Source organism: Musa acuminata, chromosome BXJ3-6 (assembly GCF_036884655.1).
Source record: "Musa acuminata AAA Group cultivar baxijiao chromosome BXJ3-6, Cavendish_Baxijiao_AAA, whole genome shotgun sequence".
In the NCBI taxonomy this organism is placed as follows: domain Eukaryota; kingdom Viridiplantae; phylum Streptophyta; class Magnoliopsida; order Zingiberales; family Musaceae; genus Musa; species Musa acuminata.
Window position 1 is genome coordinate 38726139 of NC_088354.1, and position 22749 is coordinate 38748887.

The 22749-nt window shown below is 38.6% G+C and overlaps 4 protein-coding genes across 4 annotated transcripts; 2 read left to right on the top strand and 2 right to left on the bottom strand.

Moving 5' to 3' along the window:
• Positions 1 to 244: 244 nt before the first annotated feature.
• Positions 245 to 8408, bottom strand: LOC103989669 (uncharacterized). Its single transcript, XM_009408591.2, has 6 exons — positions 8029 to 8408; positions 5667 to 6600; positions 3632 to 3727; positions 2732 to 2868; positions 1601 to 1823; positions 245 to 530 (listed from the first exon to the last, which is right to left on the bottom strand). Exons 1-5 carry the CDS (start codon positions 8241 to 8243, stop codon positions 1649 to 1651), a joined length of 1557 nt encoding a protein of 518 aa, XP_009406866.1. The 5' UTR covers positions 8244 to 8408; the 3' UTR covers positions 245 to 530; positions 1601 to 1648.
• Positions 8409 to 8553: 145 nt separating this feature from the next.
• Positions 8554 to 9365, bottom strand: LOC135641468 (trans-cinnamate 4-monooxygenase-like). The gene is made up of 2 exons (XM_065156830.1): positions 9345 to 9365; positions 8554 to 9156 (listed from the first exon to the last, which is right to left on the bottom strand). The coding sequence occupies exons 1-2, from the start codon at positions 9363 to 9365 to the stop codon at positions 8554 to 8556; spliced, it is 624 nt and encodes a 207-aa protein (XP_065012902.1).
• A 517-nt stretch (positions 9366 to 9882) lies between these two features.
• On the top strand, positions 9883 to 11509 carry LOC135640324 (WRKY transcription factor 55-like). The gene is made up of 2 exons (XM_065154643.1): positions 9883 to 10429; positions 10658 to 11509. Exons 1-2 carry the CDS (start codon positions 9948 to 9950, stop codon positions 10839 to 10841), a joined length of 666 nt encoding a protein of 221 aa, XP_065010715.1. The 5' UTR covers positions 9883 to 9947; the 3' UTR covers positions 10842 to 11509.
• Positions 11510 to 12459: 950 nt separating this feature from the next.
• LOC135641143 (uncharacterized) lies at positions 12460 to 21879 on the top strand. Its single transcript, XM_065156235.1, has 11 exons — positions 12460 to 12659; positions 13836 to 13896; positions 14385 to 14407; positions 14541 to 14716; positions 16851 to 16881; positions 16968 to 17116; positions 17291 to 17386; positions 17932 to 17986; positions 19343 to 19430; positions 20635 to 20842; positions 21698 to 21879. Exons 2-11 carry the CDS (start codon positions 13855 to 13857, stop codon positions 21874 to 21876), a joined length of 1047 nt encoding a protein of 348 aa, XP_065012307.1. The 5' UTR covers positions 12460 to 12659; positions 13836 to 13854; the 3' UTR covers positions 21877 to 21879.
• The last annotated feature ends 870 nt before the right edge of the window (positions 21880 to 22749 follow it).

Here is a 22749-nt window from a genome sequence, read left to right on the forward strand (position 1 = left end):
TTACGACCTACTGTTACTATATTTTAATTTAACAACATATTAAGCAAAAGGAGACATCAAAAACAAAATTTCTAACAATTAGCCATGGCTGAAAGGATAAAAACTGGGTATCCAATAATTTTTGCTTAAATTTGGAAATAAATACAAAGCTTACAGAAAGAATGCCACTTCAGAAATCCTGGCTTAACCTTGAGAATCCTGATAGGAGCCGGATTAGAGAAGTATTAAGCTTCCACAAACTACATAAAAGAAATTGAATTGGCATGCACTATGATATAGAGCTGGCTGTTACACAAATAAAATAGTTTAGCATGATACTGGTATTTAAGTATAAATGCAACAAATTCTACTTAACCAGTTCTTGAAACTTTTTTCAGTGTATCATATTATTCCACATGGGTTACAAAGCCGAAAACCGAGAAGTTACAAGGAAATATGAACATTGAGCATCATCATCAACTATCCCTCTTGAAGGAGTTTATAGTGTAGGCTCCACATCGAGTGCTCAGAGAGTACAGAACAGCATTTACCTGCCAAAATATAACCATACATCAGAGTAAAGACCATTTCATGTGACTGTTTTGAGTTTCGATCATGCAGTATATAACCATCTATATGAGAAGTTACACTTGGCCTCCAAGCAGAGAGGGAGCAAGCTAAAAGGTAGGCCACCACATAAGTATGATAACAGCCAAATATCCTGATGCGATTAAAAGAATGCTTCATGCAAGGGATTTTAAAGCGTCATGCAACGATCTGACGACCTGAAAACCCAGGTCACTGTCTTAGAAGTGATCAAACTGCTGTGTATATGACAGGTGAAGCTTGCACGCGTATTTGGAGTCCAACATGGACAACAATGGCATAAGAAAAGCACTCAGCTTTTTGAATGCAGCATAGGGAAGGGAATTTCTTTACCATTCTTTGTTAAAAATGCATATCCAGTGATAATGCAATGATCTAGGTATCTGCACACAGAAACTGTTATTGAGAATCACTGACATTAAAGAAAACATATACAGCTTCGATGATCTAATTATTTTCTAGTGAAAACAACCTCCTTACTCACGGAGAAGGCTGCGTATATTGTGCAGAGGAACATACTTTTTAATTCCTTAGCACTTGTAGAATATGGATATTTCACATTTATAATAAAAAAACCATAATTTCAGGAATGTGAGTGACCACATGGAAAGAACCAGTCTTTTCTTAAAAAAAAAAAAATCGAATTATATGATCCGTTACCTGATATTAGTTTTCAAAACCTTGAGCAAAACAGTAAAGACCTTGTAAGCAGGGAACCAAAAGGTCAAATTGTCTATCAAGCAAAATTGTATAACTACCAGATAGGCCGACAGGTAATAAGATTTATTAAATTTCATCAAATTGCTTTGATAAAGCACCCTCGCATATTAGTCAGGTTACATTGATTCCATTCCTAAAATTTATGTGGACTACATAGGTAAAAAATCATGATAACATTAATCGTTTGCCAACCAACCAGCAACACATGATTCTGAACGATAGCCATAACATGCTTGCGAGTAAACAGAACATTTTTTATAAAACGTGAAAATTGAAAAGTGAATATATGACATACCAGGACAGAGAAATAAAGATCAAAACCCCATGCAGGGGAAGGCATCTACTACTCTCGTTTATCCTCCTCAAGGTCATCTCCCATCCCAAATACATGATCCATGTTCTTCCTTTCCTTTCTCTCTAGTTTGCTCAAATTGTCACCAATTCCTCTGACACCACATCCGGTAAGGGGAATTCCCTCATCATCAAAGTCATCATTTGTGTCCTCTGAGTATGCATATCTGAAAGCAATCCAACAGTATAACCATGTAGGATGAACAAATTATCTGTTCATTTTATATATCACAATGAATTGAACAGACAAAAACAGCATTGATTTAGAACAGAAAAAATTTCATTCAACCATGATAATTAAGTCCATGTGAAAGTTGTGGCATACATGCAAAAGCCAATGACCATATTAAGGCTAGCAGATAGGAACAAAGAATTTTGACTGAATGTTGATTACAGATAGGTCACTTATATTAAATCCACTAGCACAAATTTCTATCTATATACATGTTACAAGGAGACATGGATAAGTAATAACCCACACCTTGTTAAATATTTGATGGCAGTAATGGAACCAATATTAAGTTTAGTCTATCATAGTATATCACTTTATAAAAAGACACTCAAGAAACACCTTCTTTACCAGTTTATCAGAAGCTGGCACCAAAACAAGTCAAACTCCGAATTGTTTCATATAGGCTTAAGCTTAATAACATGTGACCTTTATGCAACACAAAGAAAGAAAAATACAAATTAAAATAAATAATGGATTTGACTCATCGATAAGTACAAGTACACTTGTGATATACTAATCTGATATAGAGCTACTAATCAAAAACTTGAAAGCTACAAAAATAAGCAACAGCATGCTAAAAGACTAATTCAGAATGAAGTCATGAACAACCATCCATACAGCAAAACATCTTCTGATTGTAAATTAATAACAGAAGTTTCATATTTCTACCAGTATGGAAAAGGAATTCAAAAGGATAAAAAAATGCTACCATTTTTTACGAACATCAACCTATTCGATATATTTACAATTCATGCCAGACAGTCACAAGAATTTCAACCATGAATACAATCTATTAAAGAACCTGATGCAACAAAGAAACACACAGAATGATCAAGATATTACCTAGTTGGGTTATGAGATGGAGCCCATAAGATGCAGATAATACCGAGGAGTACATAAGAGAGGACATTCCAGAATGCGGAGACAATCCAAGACCTTTGCCAAAGTTCACTTAATGGATCAGTTGCATTGAAGTACAACTGCAGTCACATATAATCACATTTCAAGGTCATTAGAAAAATTTAAATTGGATGAGTTGCTTTTGTTAAGTTAGAGGTAGTGAACAATGCATCATCACCACCTAAAAAAAACACATGCAACAACTTGCAGAGGCAATTGGCCAATTGCTTGCAAAATGCAAATATACTTTCCATATTAAGAACTTCAAAATATAAAAAAATTAAACAAGTTATACTTCAAACACTTGGTTCTTTCGTTCAGTGTATAGGATTTATCTGAATTCAGAGGCTTGATTTTGTTTTACAGTGGATCACTTCCTGTATTTGTTTATTCCTGAGTTGATCAGACTCACACTCAAGTACAAATATGTGAAAAGATCTCCAATTTCAAGAAGCAATTTGCATAGATGTGCCAAAGTCAACTAGTGGGAACAAAAGCAATGGAATAGTAGTGCATTCATCTGATTTTGTTAAATTACCCAGAATAATTCTTTACTAAATTAAGTCATCTCACACTAGCATTTCTAGTTTTGTGACAACCATCATTCCCAAGTGATTAGGTTGGTCTTAGGGATCTTTGCCACCATATATCTCTGCTACAAGAAAATCCCCATACAAGAGGATCACCTTAAATGGAATAGGAAAGGAAATTCAAGATTAGTTCATCTTAGAAACAGGCTATCACCTAACACTGCTCCCTTCAATAATTTGATTGTATATAAGAAAACTTTTCTCTGTTTAGAATTAGGTACCGTTGATTTGTCATGTACTAGCAGAACCATACCTCATAGCCAATCCAGGCAACTGAGAGAAGCACAGAAACAGCAAGAGAATTGGTAAACTTGCGATACAGCTCCAGTTTTGCTGTGCTTTTCCTTATCTGAAGCAAAAAATGAACATAGAAAGTAAACTCATTTGTGGGGGATAAACATGGACTAGAATCATAAAAGAATCAAGAAGTAAAATTAGCAGCTTTCTCAATTGTGATTATCTGAGAAGCCATTTGGTAGGTTATATAACTTGATGAAAGTGCATTTTGTAAATGCATGCATCATATAATGTGTGCTTCACAGAATGCAGGATGAATTGATCTCTCTGTTCTTTTGGTGTTCAGTAGCAACCATTGGGATTTACACTGCAAATGTATGCAAAAATATAAGCATTTGGTAGAATGTGTTGTGGTCAACCTCTATTTGATATGGTGTGGTTGACCTTGCCATTTCACATTTTGCCTACTGATTTAACATAAAGAATAATAGAATGACCAGAATAAAGAATACTAATAAATAACTATAAACATAAACAATATTTTTTAACATTAATCCACCAATAACAATATAAAATAATAATATTTATGTAGAAAACATATTATTCTGCAATATCAGACTACCCCATCTAAATCTGCAATATTAGGATACAAGCATTATAATGCCACAAATATAACAAAGGCTCATAGCGAAGAAGTAAAGTCGAGGTTCTCAAGTAAACAGACCGAGGAAGAGAAGCCCAGGGACAGCAACCAATGAAGCAAGCCAACCACAGAAAGGATGAGAAACAAGCCCACAGAAGATAATAAATCTATTAAGGTAGAGGCTGCTGGAGGCAAAGAAGATGAAGGTAAATGAAGAGTGGAAGGAAGAGAAGGCTAGGCATAGCCAAGGGGTTTTGAAGGAAAGAAGAGGTTGACATAATAGAGAGAGGCCAGAGAGGCACAGGTTTCAGGGTGCGCCATTTGAAGCAACATAGGCTTGACGTTTTGTCATGCAGAGTCAGTGACCACATGACTTTTTGCAGGCTTTTGGTCCAGGCTGCATCATATAATGCATGAATTTGGACCCCCAGTCTGCTGTCAAATAAGTCGTGCAATACCAAAGACAATGCAATCCATTCCTGGTGCAAGCTACCAAACAAGTTTTAACTACATAGATGAATGCTGAGAGTATTCAACATAAAATACCAAAGGAACTAATTTCTCAATATTATGTGAACATGATTTCTCTAAAATTCTTATATCTTTAGCTTAATATAATAGCTACTAGCTAGATATCCAGAATGAACAAGCAACAAGTGTTCCAAACACCGACAGATAATTAATTAATTAATTAGATAGAAGACCAGCATAATAGTCAGACAGATGTCAACAGAGATTCAAATATAAAGAGGTGAAAAGTATTGGCCAGCTTAGGGTCATTATGCATGGTGCCAAAAGATTACAGACATGCCATACTGATGCAAGTCAGAGGTACCAAGACAACCAGCAATAGGGGCATGTTGACCAACAAATACTGAATCATCTCATGCCAAAGAGATATCAGCACATACCCACATGCCACAAAATGATGATACTTTATGGTCATTGCATCAGCTCTTGCATATATAGCACATGTTTGATGCCAAATTTCTAAAGTGATGAATACTATTAGATCTATAAGAAGTTGGCAATACTTCTCATTATGGTTTTCCTTACTGGTCTATAGCGATGTACCGACCAACTATCGGTACGGTATGTATCAAGCATATCGAGCGTACCGACACATGATATGATGGGACGTACTGATGTACCACTCATACCGATCCCCTGTTAGACCGGTATGTACCGCCCATACCAAGCGGCACATCTTGGTATGACAAACCTTGTCTCAATCATTACATCACTCTTGCATATGTTGTATGGTAACTGATTTATTACCATGATAAAAATCATTAGATCTAGAGCTTAACATTACTAGGTCACCCAAAAAAAAAAGCAACATATGCCAAGGATCACAGTAATTTGACTAAATTTTTAAGTACGATGCGATAATTGTGCAAAACTTTACCTGAAGTTTTTCTAGAGTTTTTGACAATGATGAAAATATCCAGACGATGAAGGTTGCATCCAAAAGAGCAACAGGCAGCACCAGGAACAGCCTTGCTTTTCCAGAAAAGTCGTTGATGTTTCCCAAATGCTCAACAAGCTCAAGTGCTTCTGAGGCAACGAAATATACGAACCCAAGAAAAGCAACTCTTGAAGTTATCCCACCCAATGTTGGCCGGACAACGCCATATCCCATTGAAACTACCAAAAGCAGAAGGCGAGAAACAGTCTTTTTAACAGCAGTGAAAGTGACTGCCCAAATGGTTATGCCCATAGGTCTAGATCCAGTAGAATTAAAATTTCCATACTCAAAATACCAAAAAGCCATTTCACACATGCCTAGGGCAATTACAGCTGTGATGTGATAGTGAAGCTGCAAAGTATGCTTCCAGTATCGCACAAATTGTAGAAACCAGCAGAGACCAAGTAAAAGATATGCCAATGACATGAATCCATAGAATGTCATTAAGGGTGCCATTTTGCCAGGAAGATAGCCATGTGGATTTCTCCAAACTGTTCTACCTTTTATGATAGTGCCCTTTAGTTGCGGGTCACAAAACATAAAATAAAGGTAGTACATGCCAGTTTTTCTGATAGGAATAGCTTGAGTTACCATGGTGGTCTCTTCACTGCTACCATCAAAAAATGTCTGAATGCGTTTTGGCCAATCTGAGTTGTCCTGACTTGGACGAATTATTACTTCCCCTACCTTACAGAGATTCCGATCGTGAAGCTCACGCGTGCAGCATATAGCATCAGTGTTTAAGTATCTACCACCAATCTTGTCCCTGTCTTGGATTTCAACTACTATAGCTTCTACCAATCCGGTCTTTTGTTGCATATCACTATGCATGGATGCTGACTCTTTTGTCCGTCTGAATGTGACAGATTCAAACCTGAGGACAAATTTATACCAACTATTATAATGGGCTGCATTTTGGGAAAAAACTCATATAAATTAGAACTACATCTCATATATATCTAATGCAAAGACCTGATGTACCTACTTACAATCAAGTTCTTTTAACTGATGACAGTTCTACTTCCTGGCATGTACAAACTTCTTTTGTAATGTATAAATCACAGTTAGAATACTATAGGTTATTTAAAATTTTAAATATTATAAAAATTGAATATTCTCAATCAAACACCAAAATGCTGATACAGGATTGAAGGGCAAAATATTGTATTAACAAGCCTGATGAAGCAAGTAATAGAATCATCATATAAACTTTTATTATAACCCAGTCATTATGCGACTGTTTTAGTGCTTCCATTGTGTGCTTCAAGAACATTTGAGTACATGGAGAAACAACAAGATGCAGACAAGGTTTCCAACTTTTCAGATACAAGGAAGAAAGAAGTTGATAATAGCAGCTTGTAGAACAATATAAGTTTCTTCAAAAGTCAACAAAAATTGGAAAAGAAAAACAACTATTCTGTGAACTTCGTTTTTCTTTTGTTTGGTGTAGCTATTTAAGCAAATATGAGAAAACAAATAAAAATAAACACAAGATAGTAGAAATACTATAGATCTAGACTATATTTCTGAATGATATGTATACTCCAAATTAGAAAACTTGATTGCCACATAATAAAAAGAGTGCATGAGTCTTCCACCAATATAAATCTCCAGAGGGTCCATGCAGGTAGCTATACACGTGCAAGTAGAAAGACATTCCCTCTGACTCAAACCTTGGTCACCCAAGTTACACAAAGGCAAACTTACAATCATACCAAAGCTAGCCCTCTAATTGACCCAAACCATAATGTGTCCTGATTTCAAAAGAAATTCAACTAAACTGACAGAAAACCAGTCTTCTGTAGAGAGTTAAGAGTCAGAAGGTATCATATATACATTTTTGTAAGAGTCCCAATAGTACTTTATAGTGACGATGGTTGCATCGGTTTGGCACTCTGGCTTTTTACCTGAGCGACACAGAATGATAAATCGGCTACCAAATGCATTTATCCTAGTCAGTCAGCAACAATCGGTGCCATGAGGATGATCGATCAACTAAAACCCTATATGCATGTATGATGCTAAAATCTTATAGTTGAATCACACCAATAACCGCATTGCGCATTCTCCGCTCATCCCTCCAAAACATCAAAATGCTATTCTTTAAGCACCCATCAAAGCCCTGTATTTGAACAATTAATTCAACCAAAAGAACGGAATTCTTGAATACAAATTAACCAAATCAAGCAAGATAAAAGCAAAATTAAGGCGAGAATAGAGCAAACCGCATCGTAGCACGCTCAGATCAGATCAAAGATATGTCGTGAGAGATCGGAGGAGAGGAAGAGAGAGGGGGGCTCACTGGATGAAGGAATTGCCATCGGAGGCTGGGGCGGTGATGTTGACCTCGGCGGAGGCGTAGAGGCCCTCACTGCCGCCGTGGAAGAAGAAGGAGTTGGAGCGCGGGATGAAGGCGCCATTGTAGTATTCGTGGATCGAAGCCCCGGCGTGGTGGCAGAGAAGCAGCCCTAGCAAAAGCCCTAAGTGGAACGGATCGGGACGAAGACGAGGACGCATCTCCGGCCAACAATTTCCCCCTTCGGTTCCCGTGGGTTTATACCACTACAAATCTTTCAGTCGATGGATCGAACTAAGTTTTCTTAATCACAAACCAGTTGAATGAATAGCTCGCAAATAGAGGATCGTGGGAAACGCGTTCTCGTCTCAGGGAAACGTCGCTTGGGGGTTCAACAACGCAGTCTCTTAATGGGCTGCAGTCCAACAGCGTCGGCCCACCACTACAGCGTCTGTTTTGCCGACACGTACCCACCTTGCGGTCGAGATACACGATATATATATATATATATTGTGATTTATGAAATTCCTTTCATACCCTTCTTCCCTTCTCGTCTTCTCGGCTTTTCCCACTCCTAGAGCAAATGCAATCAGTCCACACCCTGGGCTTGCACACTACGGTGGAGTGCATCATAATATGGAGGCTGAACTGGCCAGCCTTCTCGGCGGTGTCGATCTTGTCCCGCCCCCGCGGTCGCAGCAGCTCGAAGTTCTGCACCAGCCGGCCGAGGACGATACCGATGATGGGTAGCGCGAGGACGATCCCAGGGCAGCTCCAGCGGTCGGCGGGCCCAAGGACAGGTACCGGAAGTCGTTTCCGCTGGGCTCCACCTCGGCCTCCTCCTCCAGGATGCGCTGCGCCCGGGCGGGACATCTCGGGCTTCCTCCACAGGGTGGGGTTGTTGGCGAGCCACCAGGCGTTGACCAGGATCTTGCTCTCGGCGGGGACATCGTAGCCGGCGAGCTTGGCGTCGTGACTACGGCCTTCTGTAGCGGAGGGCCTCCTTGACGACAGCCTAGAGGTCGGGCTCCGTGTCTTGGTACCTCCAAGGACGGCGTCGAGTTCCAGGTGATGCTCGCGCTGTCCCCGAAGGCTTCTTGCGCACGTAGATCTGAACGAAGTTGGGCTGATGACCTATGACATGTTTGGCTAATGCAAATCAAACTTCAATTCGACCCATCAAAGTTTCATATTAGATTCAGTCAGACATAATCTGAACTACAATTCTTCATGAATTAAAATGCAAGTGAAAAGGACATCAGAGGATGTTTGAGATGCGACTATGGAGACAGGCGAAATTAGAGGACAATCCTCCAATTTACACCAGGTGGGTTTGGCTGCATAATTGCGTAGAAATTTCCCGCGATTGTCGGAACTTCTGTTCCTAGCCGTTTCCCTCGCAGTAGACGCCTGCGTAGGTCTTCAGCCTCATCTTCCAGCGTTCTTCCCTCGTCAGTCGGTCAAAATATCGCCGGAGAGTTCCTTTGTCCTGGGAACTGTGCGTTAGACTTCTGTATCAATAGACCAAACGTCCTTTCTGGAGCTCGAATTAAATCTTGGACGTAATCTGTATTGATATTGCTGTTCTATAGCTTGGGTATGTGATGATCGTGCATGCGGAAGACCGACTCTATAGAATACTCCGCGCGGTCAGCGGCAAACATGAGTTCAAGCAGGCTTGTGGACGAAAAAGGTCATCACAAAGACCCAAGAACGTGCCCCACGACTGCGACCAAGTCTTCTCTTCCCTTCCCAGCCCATTCAATACACTTTCCCTGCTCCTTAGCGTCTAGAATATGAGTCGCTCGATCTTTTTAATGCCCTGTTTCTATCTGTATTTCCATGCAAATGAGTTCTACAGCTCCCCCATCTTCCCCTTCTTACGCTTCATCCGTGTTATGTCTCACTGACTCGGACCCAAAGCCATGGACGACATCCTGTCTCAAGTCTTTGACGCATGCAGGCTCGCCAGAGAACTGGAGACCAGCCTCCGCCTGTCCAACGTCCCGACCGATCCCCACTACCTCTTGGGCTCCTGCGAGGAGATCGTCGGCGCCTTCAACGAGGCCATCCGCCGGTTGCACGCCGGAAATCTGTCTTCCTACCCCTCCCAAATGCTCTTAGGGGAGGCCCCGGGTTCCCGGCTGGACCCCGGCGCCGGAGAAGGAAGCTCGCGCGGCACGGGTTACATGCAGGTGGCCAATGGTCTGAGAACACCGGTGGTGGGGGCGTGGGGGCTGGAAATCAACTCGGCCGCTCCCATGGGGCCCTCGAGCTATCCCGGCACACCGAATACGGGCGTGGAGTCATTCGTCGGCGGCGGCGGTGAGCCTCGATCGGGTGCGGAGAGACCGTTGTCCGGGCGGAGAGCCGACGGGTCTTTGCCGCACAGATCTCCGAGGACGAGGTGGAATTCAAACCTTGAAAATTAGATTCGTTCCCATTATTGCTAATTCAATCTTGGAAAGGTCAAGGAGTCGATTTCCTCGCACTTGAGTTCATGCATGTTTACCAACCTCAACCATGTTCTCACGCAAGGTTGACCAAGACGTGATACATGAGAACCTCTGCAGACACATCAACAGTAATCGAGGTCAGCTATTGGAGAACTAATCGTTACCACTCGAATTGCCAGGATGGACGACGGCACGGTGACGAGGAGGGTGCCGGCGCTTCGGACGGGGAACATGGAGATGCCTCCTGACGACGGCTACACCTGGAGGAAGTACGGACAAAAAGACATACTCAATTCCAGGTTTCCCAGGCAAGCTTTCGCTTTCGATCCCCTTGCAGCTTATCTGCAATCTACAGTATCGTGATTAGCTTCATCTCCTTGCATTCATGGCAGGAGTTACTACCGTTGCACTCACAGGAGTTACTACGGCTGCGAGGCAAAGAAGAAAGTGCAGAGGCTCGACGACGATCCAAACACGTTCGAGGTCATCTACTGTGGCACTCACACATGCCAGACCTCTCCGACTCCCATCCTGATCCCCACCCTCGTACCCAGCGCCATCGGCAACAACATGAACGACAACGACAACGACGATGGCGGCGGCGGCGGCCACCAGCAGGGAGCGTCACCGCAGTCTGCTTCGATTCAGCTGCGCAACTGGCTCGAGGGCAATCCGAGGAACACAGGAACCCTCCTAATTCCACGGAGTGGAGCTGGTGGCAGCACCAGCAGACAAGTAGGACAGCAGCAGGGTGGTAGAGACATAGACGGTTCCGTGGCAGAACTCGCGGACGCCATGTTCAATTCTGCGAGCAGCGGCAGTAGCATGGATGCCATCTTCTCGCCGAGGCAAGGAAGCTTATAAGCGTGATCCATCATGAAAGCTATAGGATTTAGATAGCAGACGCATTCTTTTTGGCCAAGCTTTCCTTTTTCACTATACAAATCTATGCTAGATTTGTTTTGCTGTCTCGACATAAATCCACACCTGAAGTTCTTCATATTTAAAGCATAGTTTTCTTTGTCTTTTCATTGAACGCATAATTCGAAACCTAGTTACTGATTCTTCTTCCCAAATAGAAACTGTGGTTGAAGCTTTCAACGAACATGACATGCAAGAACTGGTCTTTTCGTTCTGCTAACCAAGCTCTTCCATAGAAGATTCTCACGGTTTGACGCCTGTCGTAATCTTCAAAGTCCACGGGCTTAGTTTATTGTTCCCCAAGAAGCTTCACCTCCCTTCCTCTGCTTCTTGGTTGCCCATCATGCACTTCATGTTGCCTAATTACAAGACAGAATTATATTCTACAGTACTAGTGATATTGTTCGAGAATTTTCATGTTCTACCGATTTGACCAACGACCAGAGAATCATAACTTAGACTAAATCGATGACCGATTCGGTGATGATTTGAGGCGCAGAAGACGTAAGAGTGGCGGAATAGAATTAACTTCCACTTGCTCTTAACTTTGGAAAAGGTCGAAACCACTCCTCTGGTCAGCCTCGGCGGCTTTGCGAGGTGATGTGATCATCAAGCACAGCATGCGTTCGTCGAAATGCCGGGCTATGCTTATGTAACAATGAGAGCTGTCGTCATGCCGACGCGCAAAAGACGTAACTTCTACGCGGGCGACAGGCAGAATGAGGCCACCCACCATTTAATACCATTTGAAGCGTCTCAGCCAGTTGCTCGCCATCGGCGCTCATCAGCGAACACACAGACGAGCACAGGAATAAAGGCAACAAAGCCACCTCTTAAAAGTTCTGCCTCTGTAGATGAAGAAAGGCTGAGCTGAAACCTTGGGAGGGGAATCGAGATTTCGATTCGGTTTATACGGATTACGTAAGTCGATATATCCAATGAAACCCGACCAATCGTTGCCCCTTCCACATGAGACATCAACCCTCTGAACCCGGTTCACGTGGATCAGTTAAATCGAGATATCCAATAAAACCCGACCGGTAACTCACTGAACTCGGTTTTGTTAATGCAATTTTGGTACACAATAAGAGATACCGCCTTTTTCAAAGAAGGCGGTCGGACTGGGTGAGGGCCGTTGTCTCCCTCGACGACGATCGCCTAGCTCCGACCTGTTTGCGATTGCTTCGCTTGAGGAAGAATAGCGATTCTCTGACGAACCCGAAGCTCGATCCGTTCTTGATCATCCGATCGTTCTTGGTGGTATGTCAAGAAACGATCGTTGGTCGTTATTCATCTTCTTAGCATGTTCCGCGTGTTTTCGAACTTTCGGGGTTTTGTGATCCTTTGGAGGTCGAGATGGGCATTGGGTTTTCCTTCCATCTTTCTTGATGGTACATCAAGAAACGGTCATGAATGAAACGTGGGACGGGGGGTTGTTCCGTTGGATTTCTTGGGTTCTCTCATCGTTTCTTTAACTTCCTTGTGACTGATGAGGAATTAGGGTTTTCAAGGTAGGATATGTACGTTAGGGTTTCTGTCGGTCATCAGTACCTTTGAATTGGTCATTTGGAGATAAGAATTTCAATATCTCGCGGGTTAGAAATTAGGGTTGTAAGAAGATTTAAATTGGTTTGAATTCACGATCCATGAGCTTCGGAGCAATCATTTCTAGTAGCATAGCTATTTTCTGTTAGGTTTCTTGCGGTTCGTTTCATTTCTTGATTCCTGTAGGAAAATTGGTGACAGGTAGTAACGGTAATTCCTATTATTAGGCCCTTCTTTTTCCTCCTCTGCTCTCCCCCTCCACCTCCTCCTCCTTTCTTGATTGTGATGGCGGCTAACGCTTTCGGTGGTAGGACCCAAGAAATCGGCAGCCTCAGGGCTAGCCAATTTGAAAGTCAAAATTGGCTGGATCAGATGTTGATTGGCTGATCTGTTTAACATCATCAATTATGGTTCATTTTATCTGGATTTCATGTTATTTATTCTTTAAGTTTGGTGTGTTAGTGGAACAACGCCAACTGTAAATCAGTTTCAGAAGTGATCGTACTTTCCTGCAAGGTTAAGGCACAGTTCATAGTCGGATCTGCGATTGTAGTGAACAGAAGCATGCACATAAAATTTTCCATGTTATGTCATGGAAATATTAATTTAATTACACTCCCAATGATATTTTAATATTTCTCGGATTGTTTTACAATTGCATGATAACACTATACTACTAAATAATCATTTGATACTACCAATATATTCTATATTGTTTTTTTACTTTTACTTATTTATGTGCAATCAAATGACTTTTAAGTAACTTGAATGATTGTACCTTTCTCCTTTATGGAATATTTCTCTTAAATTTTACTTAAAATTCAGATACTTGTTATAAAAATCACTTAATTTTGTTAGGAAGCAGTTAGTCTCTCATTGTATTCTTTTTAGGGCAAATTGCATCAACAAAATGTTACAGTGGATGGGAGGCTCACGGAGGAAGGTGAATACTGTAAGTAGATCATCACAGCACTTTGACCAACTATCATTTTTATGATATGTTAAGTGTAGGTTCAGCTATGGTTTATCAATAGCTAGTTTAACATTCTACATTAAATTCTCTGAAAATGTAAAAAATGGAGAAGTTCATATATTTTTATTAATGCCTACTGTCTGCACTTTCACGCTTTGGTCATCTAAGGCTGCTTCCATACTTGATAGCTTTTTAACTTGTAAAAATATTCTACATTCTCATGTTAATTCTGTGCTTTATGTCACATCGCCTTTCTTATTTTTTTTGTGTTTTCATATTTATTTTTGTCCTAAAGTGGGTCAAGACTTTTCACGTGGTTTAGTAGGTCAAATCTGAAATAGTTTAAAATTGATTACTTAGTTAAATTTTAGAATAATTTCATCTCTGAGCATCTGTGTTTTTTTCTAATCTTTTGCTTATTTGGTTCTTGCTGTGGTAATACAATGGTCGGATGGTGAAATCATCAGTCCAGGAAGTCAATGCATAATAAGTAAGTCACAAACCTGTATCATTTTCTTTAACTGCACTTGGTCTGCTTCATACGTTCTTGATAATTATGCTCCTTGCTCCTAATTGCAAGAAAGTTTTAATCATGTTTGAACTTGTGTAATCATTTACTGAAGGCAAAAACATTACTTTGAACAAAGGAAACGTCAACAGCAAACAACTGGACTGGATAATCATATTCATGACAGTAGTAAGCGAGCACACTATCCTGAGGAACCTCGATCACTTGATATACTAAGCTTTCTAAACTTGGCAACAGTTGCTCAACAAGGTTACTCAAGTCACAATTCTTGTAAGTTTAACATCTTTTATGATTGCAGAAACGTTTTTTTTTTCTGAACCTTAAATTTAGCATTCTAAATTATAAAAAAGTAACATGTATATATTTGAAACTTTTGTGAACTAACTTTTTGTAAACCTTATAAAAGTCAGTGTCTGGTGGACTGGAAAATGCAGCTGGTCTCAAATTAGCTTTATATTGCATGATCAAAAGCCTAATCACTTATAGAATATTCCCAGTAATTGTGTCTTCATGGAAAACTTTCATTTCCATTTGTCCTTGCTAACAACAACTTTGTTGATCCATATGCTTGTTGGTGACAATCTGAAACCAATCTTAGGTATACTCCTACTGTGTATGAATTTTTTATTCCTCTTATCTCATTATTCATTGCATCTTTGTTGGATGTACCTATAAACATGGATTAAAGAACCATGGTCTATCAATTGTATTGTACTGATCCAACTACATTTGTATGAAATACTGTACCATTCTATTATATTGGTACTTACCACCAAAGGATGAATCTAGTGTCTGAGGCTACTGTCAATGCAAGATCTGGGGAGAGCCAATACTTCAGTGATTTGAATCCCCTACAAACTTTTCCTCTATATATAGTATACATATACATATATGTATGTAATGTATTACAGGATGCATTAGGGGAGGCATGTGCACTATTGACATTGAACCGTTAACCTGGAAACAAACCCTCACGGGTACCAAGCATCCAGTTTCATGGATGCATATATTTTTGTTTTTTTCAACAATGTCCGTATGCATACCTACATGCTGTAGTGGTTTGACAGGAACTTGTATAGGAGTAGTATCTGAGATTTAATTCCTTGCTCTGTATACTAATTCGATCTTTTATTACTAGCTCTTCACTGGATGACACTATGACAACTTCTTTATTGTTGTAAAACCGATACATATAATTTAGTATCGAAGAATATCCCTTCAACAAGTAGAATACTCATTATCATCTGTATATCTTGTTAGACAATTTTAATTGCTTTGAACAACACTCTATACTATTGCTCTTATTATGCTGATTTTTATTTTCCTCCATTGATTTGTTCTTTTAGTTATAACCATGTAAAGGAAAAATGATAAGTTAAACATCCATATTGAAAATTAGTTTGGCCGTTTATAGTTGAATAATCATTAACTTACTTCTTTTAGTCTCCATGTATGAACATCCATATTTTCTACTATTGACATATAAGATTGCCTTTTTTAATACCATCTAATTTGGAGGTACCTTATTTGAAGGCAATCTAACTAGTCTTGGTGGTAAGAAAAAGATCTAATTTTACATTAGATAACATGTTGGCTCATCATATAAACACATGGAGGTTAAGTGTTGTTGACTTCTATAATTGCCTTGATTGAGGATGAATGTAAAATGTTCATATGCACTTCCTTTGGAACTCTAGATGGAAGTGTGCTATTTAGTGGTTTGCATGTTTGAGATTTTAAGGTTTCCTTTGATGCCAATTGCAATTGGTATTAATGATGACTTGGAAAAGGGAAGGGTCTGAATATAAATCTTTTCCTCAACATGCAAGAGTTGATCGTGTAAGTCCTGGTTCTTTCTAGGTCGGACGTACTTGGAACTTACTGACATGTTAGTTGAATTATTTAAAAGCATATCAGCTCTGTTCTGCCAGAGTTGGTTGTGTCTTGGTGCATTACTGGATTATTGTTTGGCTCAGTGAGAAGGTAACTGTTGGTTTCTCATTTGATTGCCTCAACAAATTCTTTGCAAAGGATATTGACTCAGGAAGTGGCTTGGGGCATATTGCATTACCCCTAATCTTCTTTAACAAATGAACACGATTGTCAATAACCTTAACTCCTGAGGTTGTATCCATGTGTAGGTTTCAGTTTTCATGTTTTCTCATGAACTTCAGTTTCTACTCATCAGAAAATTGGTCATTTAGAAGTGACTGTCAGTTCAACAAAGCTTCCCCAGAGCTTATCTGAAGAAAATAGCTTGTCATTATTCTACAGATTGGAAGAAGGTCATTAGGTTTCAGCTTTGTCATATATCTATATTTACCTTACATCAGTTTTTCTGTAAACAGAAGTCAAGATTAATCTGGATTGTATATTACTTAGTGATTTGATGGTTTTCTTCCAGGTTTTCAACAAGAGATTTTGTTACCAGATAAGTAAGTAGAAAAGTCTTTGGTTTTTCTTTGCCACGTTCTTATAATGTCTTGTCTTGCTTTGAAAGACCAATAAAATTTTGTAACAGGTGTTCTGCAGCCATCACTGAAAATGCTTCAGCAACTCAAAGCCTTAGCAACAAAGTGGAAGGCTATAAGACATCGGCATCTTCCTGTAAATTTAGTCCCATTTCTACTCATTTGAAATCAGAGGAAAAACAAGAGGATATCCAGGATGGTAAGCAAACTTGAGGATGATCTTGTCAACAGGAACACACCTGGGAACTCGGTGGCTCAAATAATAGTTTCAGTCATCTCCAGGGTTTATATATTTAAAACAGCCTAAGTAATTCTTGTATTTTATAGGGAATAATATGTGTGATAGTATTTTGATTTTAACTACTCTTTGCAGAGGTCTCAGTCCTTGATCTACTCAATGATGACAACAAAAAAATTGACTGCAGAGGAAGAGTAGTTCCTGAAAGTCATGTTGCCTTTTCAGTGGGAGGTACCAGAGTTGTCTTTACTTTGAGAAATTTAACAGGCAAATTGGTGTAGGACAGAATGATGGTTGCCAAATTGCATTGGGCTCCACAGGTTCTTTTACTGATAATTCATTTGTCACTTGCCATTGGTTGTTTGTGCACTTTAAACATCTAAACCGGATAGTTTTGGACATGCTAAGATAATATAGTTTTAGGTTAAACTTGGAATAATTGGTATCCACTGCTGCCTGCTGAGGCAGGCTAAAGGATAATTGATAATTAAATTGAATAAGTTAGATAACTAGCAGAACATTGTTATGCTATAAATTTCCACAATTTATCTGGTTCGTCTCTAGATGAATGCATGAATTTTTTATGGAAGAAACCCCTTAATATGTAAATGTGGCTGTTTGGTACAATATAATTTTAACTTTTAAAGTCCATCACTATATATATTGAAGGAACGAATAATACTAGTCTTTATAGCATGATTATGTATTTTTGCTGTCTTTTAGTCAATTAGTGCAACAACCTTTTGATGTTAAGTTTGTTTCTTCTTATGTGTCAGGTCTTGGTAATGTTGGGATGGAAACTCCTGCTCACTCACCAAGAACACAAATAAGGTGACTTTATAAAATTTGTGGTTGAGTTTTGCAGAATTTCTGTAACACCTAGGAAACTAGGATTTAATCTTGTTGTCACCAAAATATCTTCATATCTCATTCAAATTTATCTCCCTTGGTTGGGAAACTTCTTTTATTTTAATCTTGGTCCTTGGTCTAACTTGGTCCTTGATCTTGATTTTATTTGTTGATTCAATTATATTCTATTTTTAGTTTGTTTGTTTTCATGATCGATTTCTACTTATGTCATGACCAATTACCAATATCAAAGCCATGTGGACCTTGTTCTCAAAACAGTGCCCCTAAAGTGATCTTTGGTGGTGAATAAAAACTAATATACCATCCATATAGTTGATTTTATTTGTTGATTACTTGATTTCAACTATATTCTACTTTAATTAGCTTGTTTTCATGATCGATTTGTATTTATGTCATGGCCAATCTGAAAATCATGTGAGATTTATTCTTGAAACTGTGCCCATAAAGTTCCCTTTGGTGGTGAATAACAACTAATATACTATCCATATAGTTGCTCATATTTCATGTGAGATTTAGACACATGATCTCCCTCATTTAAATGTCTGATGTTCTCTTCAAGGCAACTCATTACATCACTAGGAAGTAGGATCCCCTGCAAATAATGTGCAGTTCTGAGGCATTACAAACAATCACAAGATGTTGCTGACATTGTCCATGGCACCCTATTTCTTTGTTGGAAAGTGGTCGGCCAGGATGTTTGTTAAATAGTGTCTTGAATATTATATTTATCATTGCCCAAGCCTAAGTTCATGTGGTGCTTTCTCCCTAAAGTAGCATTTATGGCTCTTTCGTTGGTGATTAATAACATAGGATTTACGTCATGGAATTGTATGCCATGTAAGACTAACTGGGCTATCATTATTTATATGAATCCTAGATGGCCTCTTGTTTAAGTACCTTGGGAACCCATATCATCATTGACAAACCTTTCCTGATTATACATCATATACCTTTTTTTTTATCAATGGCAAACATCCCTTGAAACTTTTTTGTGCTTCTTTTAGTTGTATTGATCCAAGTTCTTTAGTGATCCTACTAACACTTTCAGGATTTTAATCAAGGTAATTCTCGTACTCATATTCTTGTTCTCATATATGACCTTTTTTAAGTGTTTGAGAAGATAGCAAGAGTACATTCTGGTTATTGATTTAAAATCTTTTGCTTGTTGGTCATGATACGTTCTCTTGCTTATTTGAGCGGCACATTGGCTTAGAGACATAGAGAAAGGTTATGCATTTCTATGAGCATATTTTGCTATTAAAAATAATATATAACTGTATTCTTAACCTTCATGATATACATTAAAATCTTCTACAGGAGTTTCGTTTCACCTCTAAGGATGTCAAAGCAAGTACAAAATTCGGCAAATCTTAGGTCCATGTCTTATGATCTTGGGATAGAACTGGTGATAATTCTACTTGTTTCTTAGCCTTTCCCATCTAATGTTAACTATTCATTTATTATCTTCTTATTTCTTGCATTTTAAATGGTAATCTATACGTCAAGGTATCTTCTGGATCTTCATGGCACTCGGTGTTTATTTATGAAGATCATTTTCCCCATGTATCTCTATCTGCATACATTCATTTTGAACAGATAGATATGAAAATAACTTTCCTCAACTGTTTATGATGTCAATTCTCTTTCAATATTGGCAATCAATATGGAGCTTTTAGCAGTCTACCAACTCCTGTGCATAATATAACTTGTTGAAGCTCCTTGTTGCTGTCATATTGTGGTTCTTTGTATCTTTATTATACATTTTATAATTGAAGGCTGCCCATTTGTATATCATCTCCAGCACTTGTTTCTGTCGCTAGCTTTAGTAATGTCATTTGCTTGACTGTCTCATAAATAATAATACATTCTTGTGTCTGTTTAATTTTCAAGTGAGAGATCTGTGCTGCCACATATAAATTAATGCTGAACACAGTGCCTTGTTTATAGTAATGTCGTTTTCCAAAGTATTTTTGGTAAACTAATCTTCAGTTTTTCAAGTATCTTTCTTTTACGGTTTTAGTGCTAAATGATTCATTTTGACTGAGAGTAGAATATGTTTTTGGAACCTAGTTAGTACAGAATATGGTACCACATTCACTTATCACTCTAATGGTTTCATTTGTGCTGGAACAAGTATAGTTTCTGCTTCTTTTTTGTAGGTGGGTGACGATGGTAAGGTAGGGTTGAAAGATTTTACCTTTATTTATGTAATGTGAATTATATTCATACAATCTCTGTCGAAAACCTAGAGAAATGTGAAAGGTCTCATGGTTCTTGATTAGTAGCTGGAAACTTTGTCGAAACAATATAATACACATGAATATTTGCCTAATGCAAGTAGGTCTAAGTTGTTCCTAAAAGCGGCCTATTGTATCACGTTTCACTCCGTTGACAATGTAGCTGAAGAACCATGAATCCATTAAAATTTGCAGAGAGGGTGTTCTGAAGCCTGACACATTTTGTTATATTAATTAGGAAAATTAAATTAATTATCAAAGTAGTTATATTATACAAGCATCTGCTAACTGCCAATAAAAGACCAAATCATTTGTTCAGAGTTACATCAGCATTTACTTTGGTATTTACAATTTTTTTCTTATGACTTGCAGAGTGCAGCTATGTGTGATACTGAGAAGCCAATACATGGGCATTCTGCTGGAGTAGCTTGCAAACAAAAGGGTACTTTTGAAAAGGAGAATAGGACAAGTATGAAGTTTATTGACTCATGTATCTACTCAGATGTGCTTGATGATCTATCTGATTGCTTTGGTAGTGGCAATGAAAATTTTCAAGAATGTCGAAATGAACTATGGGAATGTAAGTTCTTCCTTTAAGCTTGTCCTTGAAGATTCCGGCTTCACATTCTGGTAAATTCTTTTTGGCATCTTCTTCACACATTGAGAACTATGAAATGGTTGTGTCTAATTTATTAAGTATTGGATTTATTATTTTGTGGGTTTCATTGAAGTACTTACTATGTGACTTTGGAAGTGAGTTCAATTACTTCCAATGTTTGGGTGGTCACAATGAAATTTAAAGTGAGTCCAAGACCTGAAGTAACCTGGCTAAAATCAGTAAGTTGTTCTCTGTTCTGTAGCCACTATAGTTCCTATACTGGAACTGATTCTGACTTCCATCACTTACATTATACCAAACAAACCCTAGAATTAGGTATTCGGTTTTTTCATCATTTGGTTTTACAGTAACAAACCAACTTAAGACAAATTAAATCTATGAATACTTGTCTTAGAAAGATCCAATAAGAAGACAACCCTTTGAACAAAAAAAGTACTACGTGAGATAATAAAACTTGAGTTGTGCATTAACATTTTACTTGTTGTCAGCCATGGTTGTGTCAGGAGGCTTTCCCTGTAAAAATCAGTACTTATTGCTATATCAAGGTTCAATTATCTTTTGGATTATACCATTTTGTAATTATCATATGGCATGATTTTGTTCTTGAATGCTAACAATTGGTGGTCTGTAAGCATGTGGTTGAAGCTGGCATTGGTTCCTTTGTTTCATGGGCCCATGCGACTATGTTGTACTATAATGCTAACTAGTCATATTTATGTTGACTATTTGCACCAATCTTGTGTGTTCCTTTCTCTTTCATTCTTGATGCAAAACATTGCGCAAACTTGAATCCCACCATTTGATCATGTTTTTCAGTTAGTAATGGCATGCTGGATGATGATTTCGTCAGTATAAGGGAGTATGAGACAGTAAGGCAGAATAAATCATTCTATTCAGAGAGTCATGCTTCCATCTTGTCAAATGCTAAATTTTCTGACGCATATGAGTGTGGCCTTGGAGATTTCTTCTTAGACAGAAGCAGGTTGACTATCTGAGATATTGCCTTTCTATATAATAAATAACAAATGACTTTATTATTTCGATCTCTATGTTGTACTTCTCTAGATCTGAGGCAAAACAACAGAAGAGATGCAGCAATTCAGGTTGACTTATTTGCCAACAGTTTTTCGAACATGTATACTTGTTTTGTTGTCTCTATGCTTCAAGATTTTGTCTGTTTGTCTTATCTATGTCTTGATGATACACAAGAAAATGGTTAAAGAGACCAAACGAATGGTGAAAGTGAGACAACCATGCAGTTCATCATAATTATCCTGTTTTTTTCTCTGATGATCTAATCTCATTGAAATTGACTGAAAGATAGAGGTTCTGCCTAAGCCATTATTTGTTATATTCTACGCTACATCTTCTACATCTAGATTATGTTCAGATCAATCTATCTTCATGGTTTTGCCATAAAAAAGTATTATGGTTTGGTAACGTCCATGTATCCTTATCTCTGCATGCTTTAATTTGAAAGTCTGCACTTTATAAGTCAAATAAAGTCCACAGAAATCCATCCTGCTTCTGCTCCACGACCTAGTGGGGACATGCCCTAACTGATAGAAATTATAACTTCCAATTGCCTAGTTTGAAGTTTGGTTAAACTTCCAATCCCTACTTCTGGGGGAGAAAATAGGAGGAAACCTGTTAATCTGTTTCATTGAATATAAAATAAGGATTGAAAGTAAATAGAAGAAAGACTCATGTCCTAGAAATAGAAGAGGGGAAAGGAGGGAACATGTAGTATGGTTTTAGGACAAAGACTATCCAAAGGGACAACATCTATCTGGAATGTTGATTTATTTTTCAAGATTAGGCCTTACAGTATTAAGAAAATTTGCAATTTCTATAAGGATTCTAGTTAT

What these genes read in the sequence shown, in the direction of transcription:
- LOC135640324 (XM_065154643.1), top strand. Translation starts at nt 9,948, where the DNA reads ATGGACGACATCCTGTCTCAAGTCTTTGACGCATGCAGGCTCGCCAGA. An exon ending in CACAGATCTCCGAGGACGAG is followed by an intron (nt 10,430 to 10,657) that starts GTGGAATTCAAA and finishes TCGAATTGCCAG; the next exon opens with GATGGACGACGGCACGGTGA.
- LOC135641143 (XM_065156235.1), top strand. Translation starts at nt 13,855, where the DNA reads ATGTTACAGTGGATGGGAGGCTCACGGAGGAAGGTGAATACT. An exon ending in CACGGAGGAAGGTGAATACT is followed by an intron (nt 13,897 to 14,384) that starts GTAAGTAGATCA and finishes TGAAATCATCAG; the next exon opens with TCCAGGAAGTCAATGCATAA. An exon ending in GAGATTTTGTTACCAGATAA is followed by an intron (nt 16,882 to 16,967) that starts GTAAGTAGAAAA and finishes ATTTTGTAACAG; the next exon opens with GTGTTCTGCAGCCATCACTG.
- LOC135641468 (XM_065156830.1), bottom strand. Translation starts at nt 9,365, where the DNA reads ATGCAGCCAAACCCACCTGGT. An exon ending in TGCAGCCAAACCCACCTGGT is followed by an intron (nt 9,157 to 9,344) that starts GTAAATTGGAGG and finishes AACATGTCATAG; the next exon opens with GTCATCAGCCCAACTTCGTT.
- LOC103989669 (XM_009408591.2), bottom strand. Translation starts at nt 8,243, where the DNA reads ATGCGTCCTCGTCTTCGTCCCGATCCGTTCCACTTAGGGCTTTTGCTA. An exon ending in AAACTCTAGAAAAACTTCAG is followed by an intron (nt 3,728 to 5,666) that starts GTAAAGTTTTGC and finishes TTTTTGCTTCAG; the next exon opens with ATAAGGAAAAGCACAGCAAA. An exon ending in CCATCTCATAACCCAACTAG is followed by an intron (nt 1,824 to 2,731) that starts GTAATATCTTGA and finishes GATTGCTTTCAG; the next exon opens with ATATGCATACTCAGAGGACA.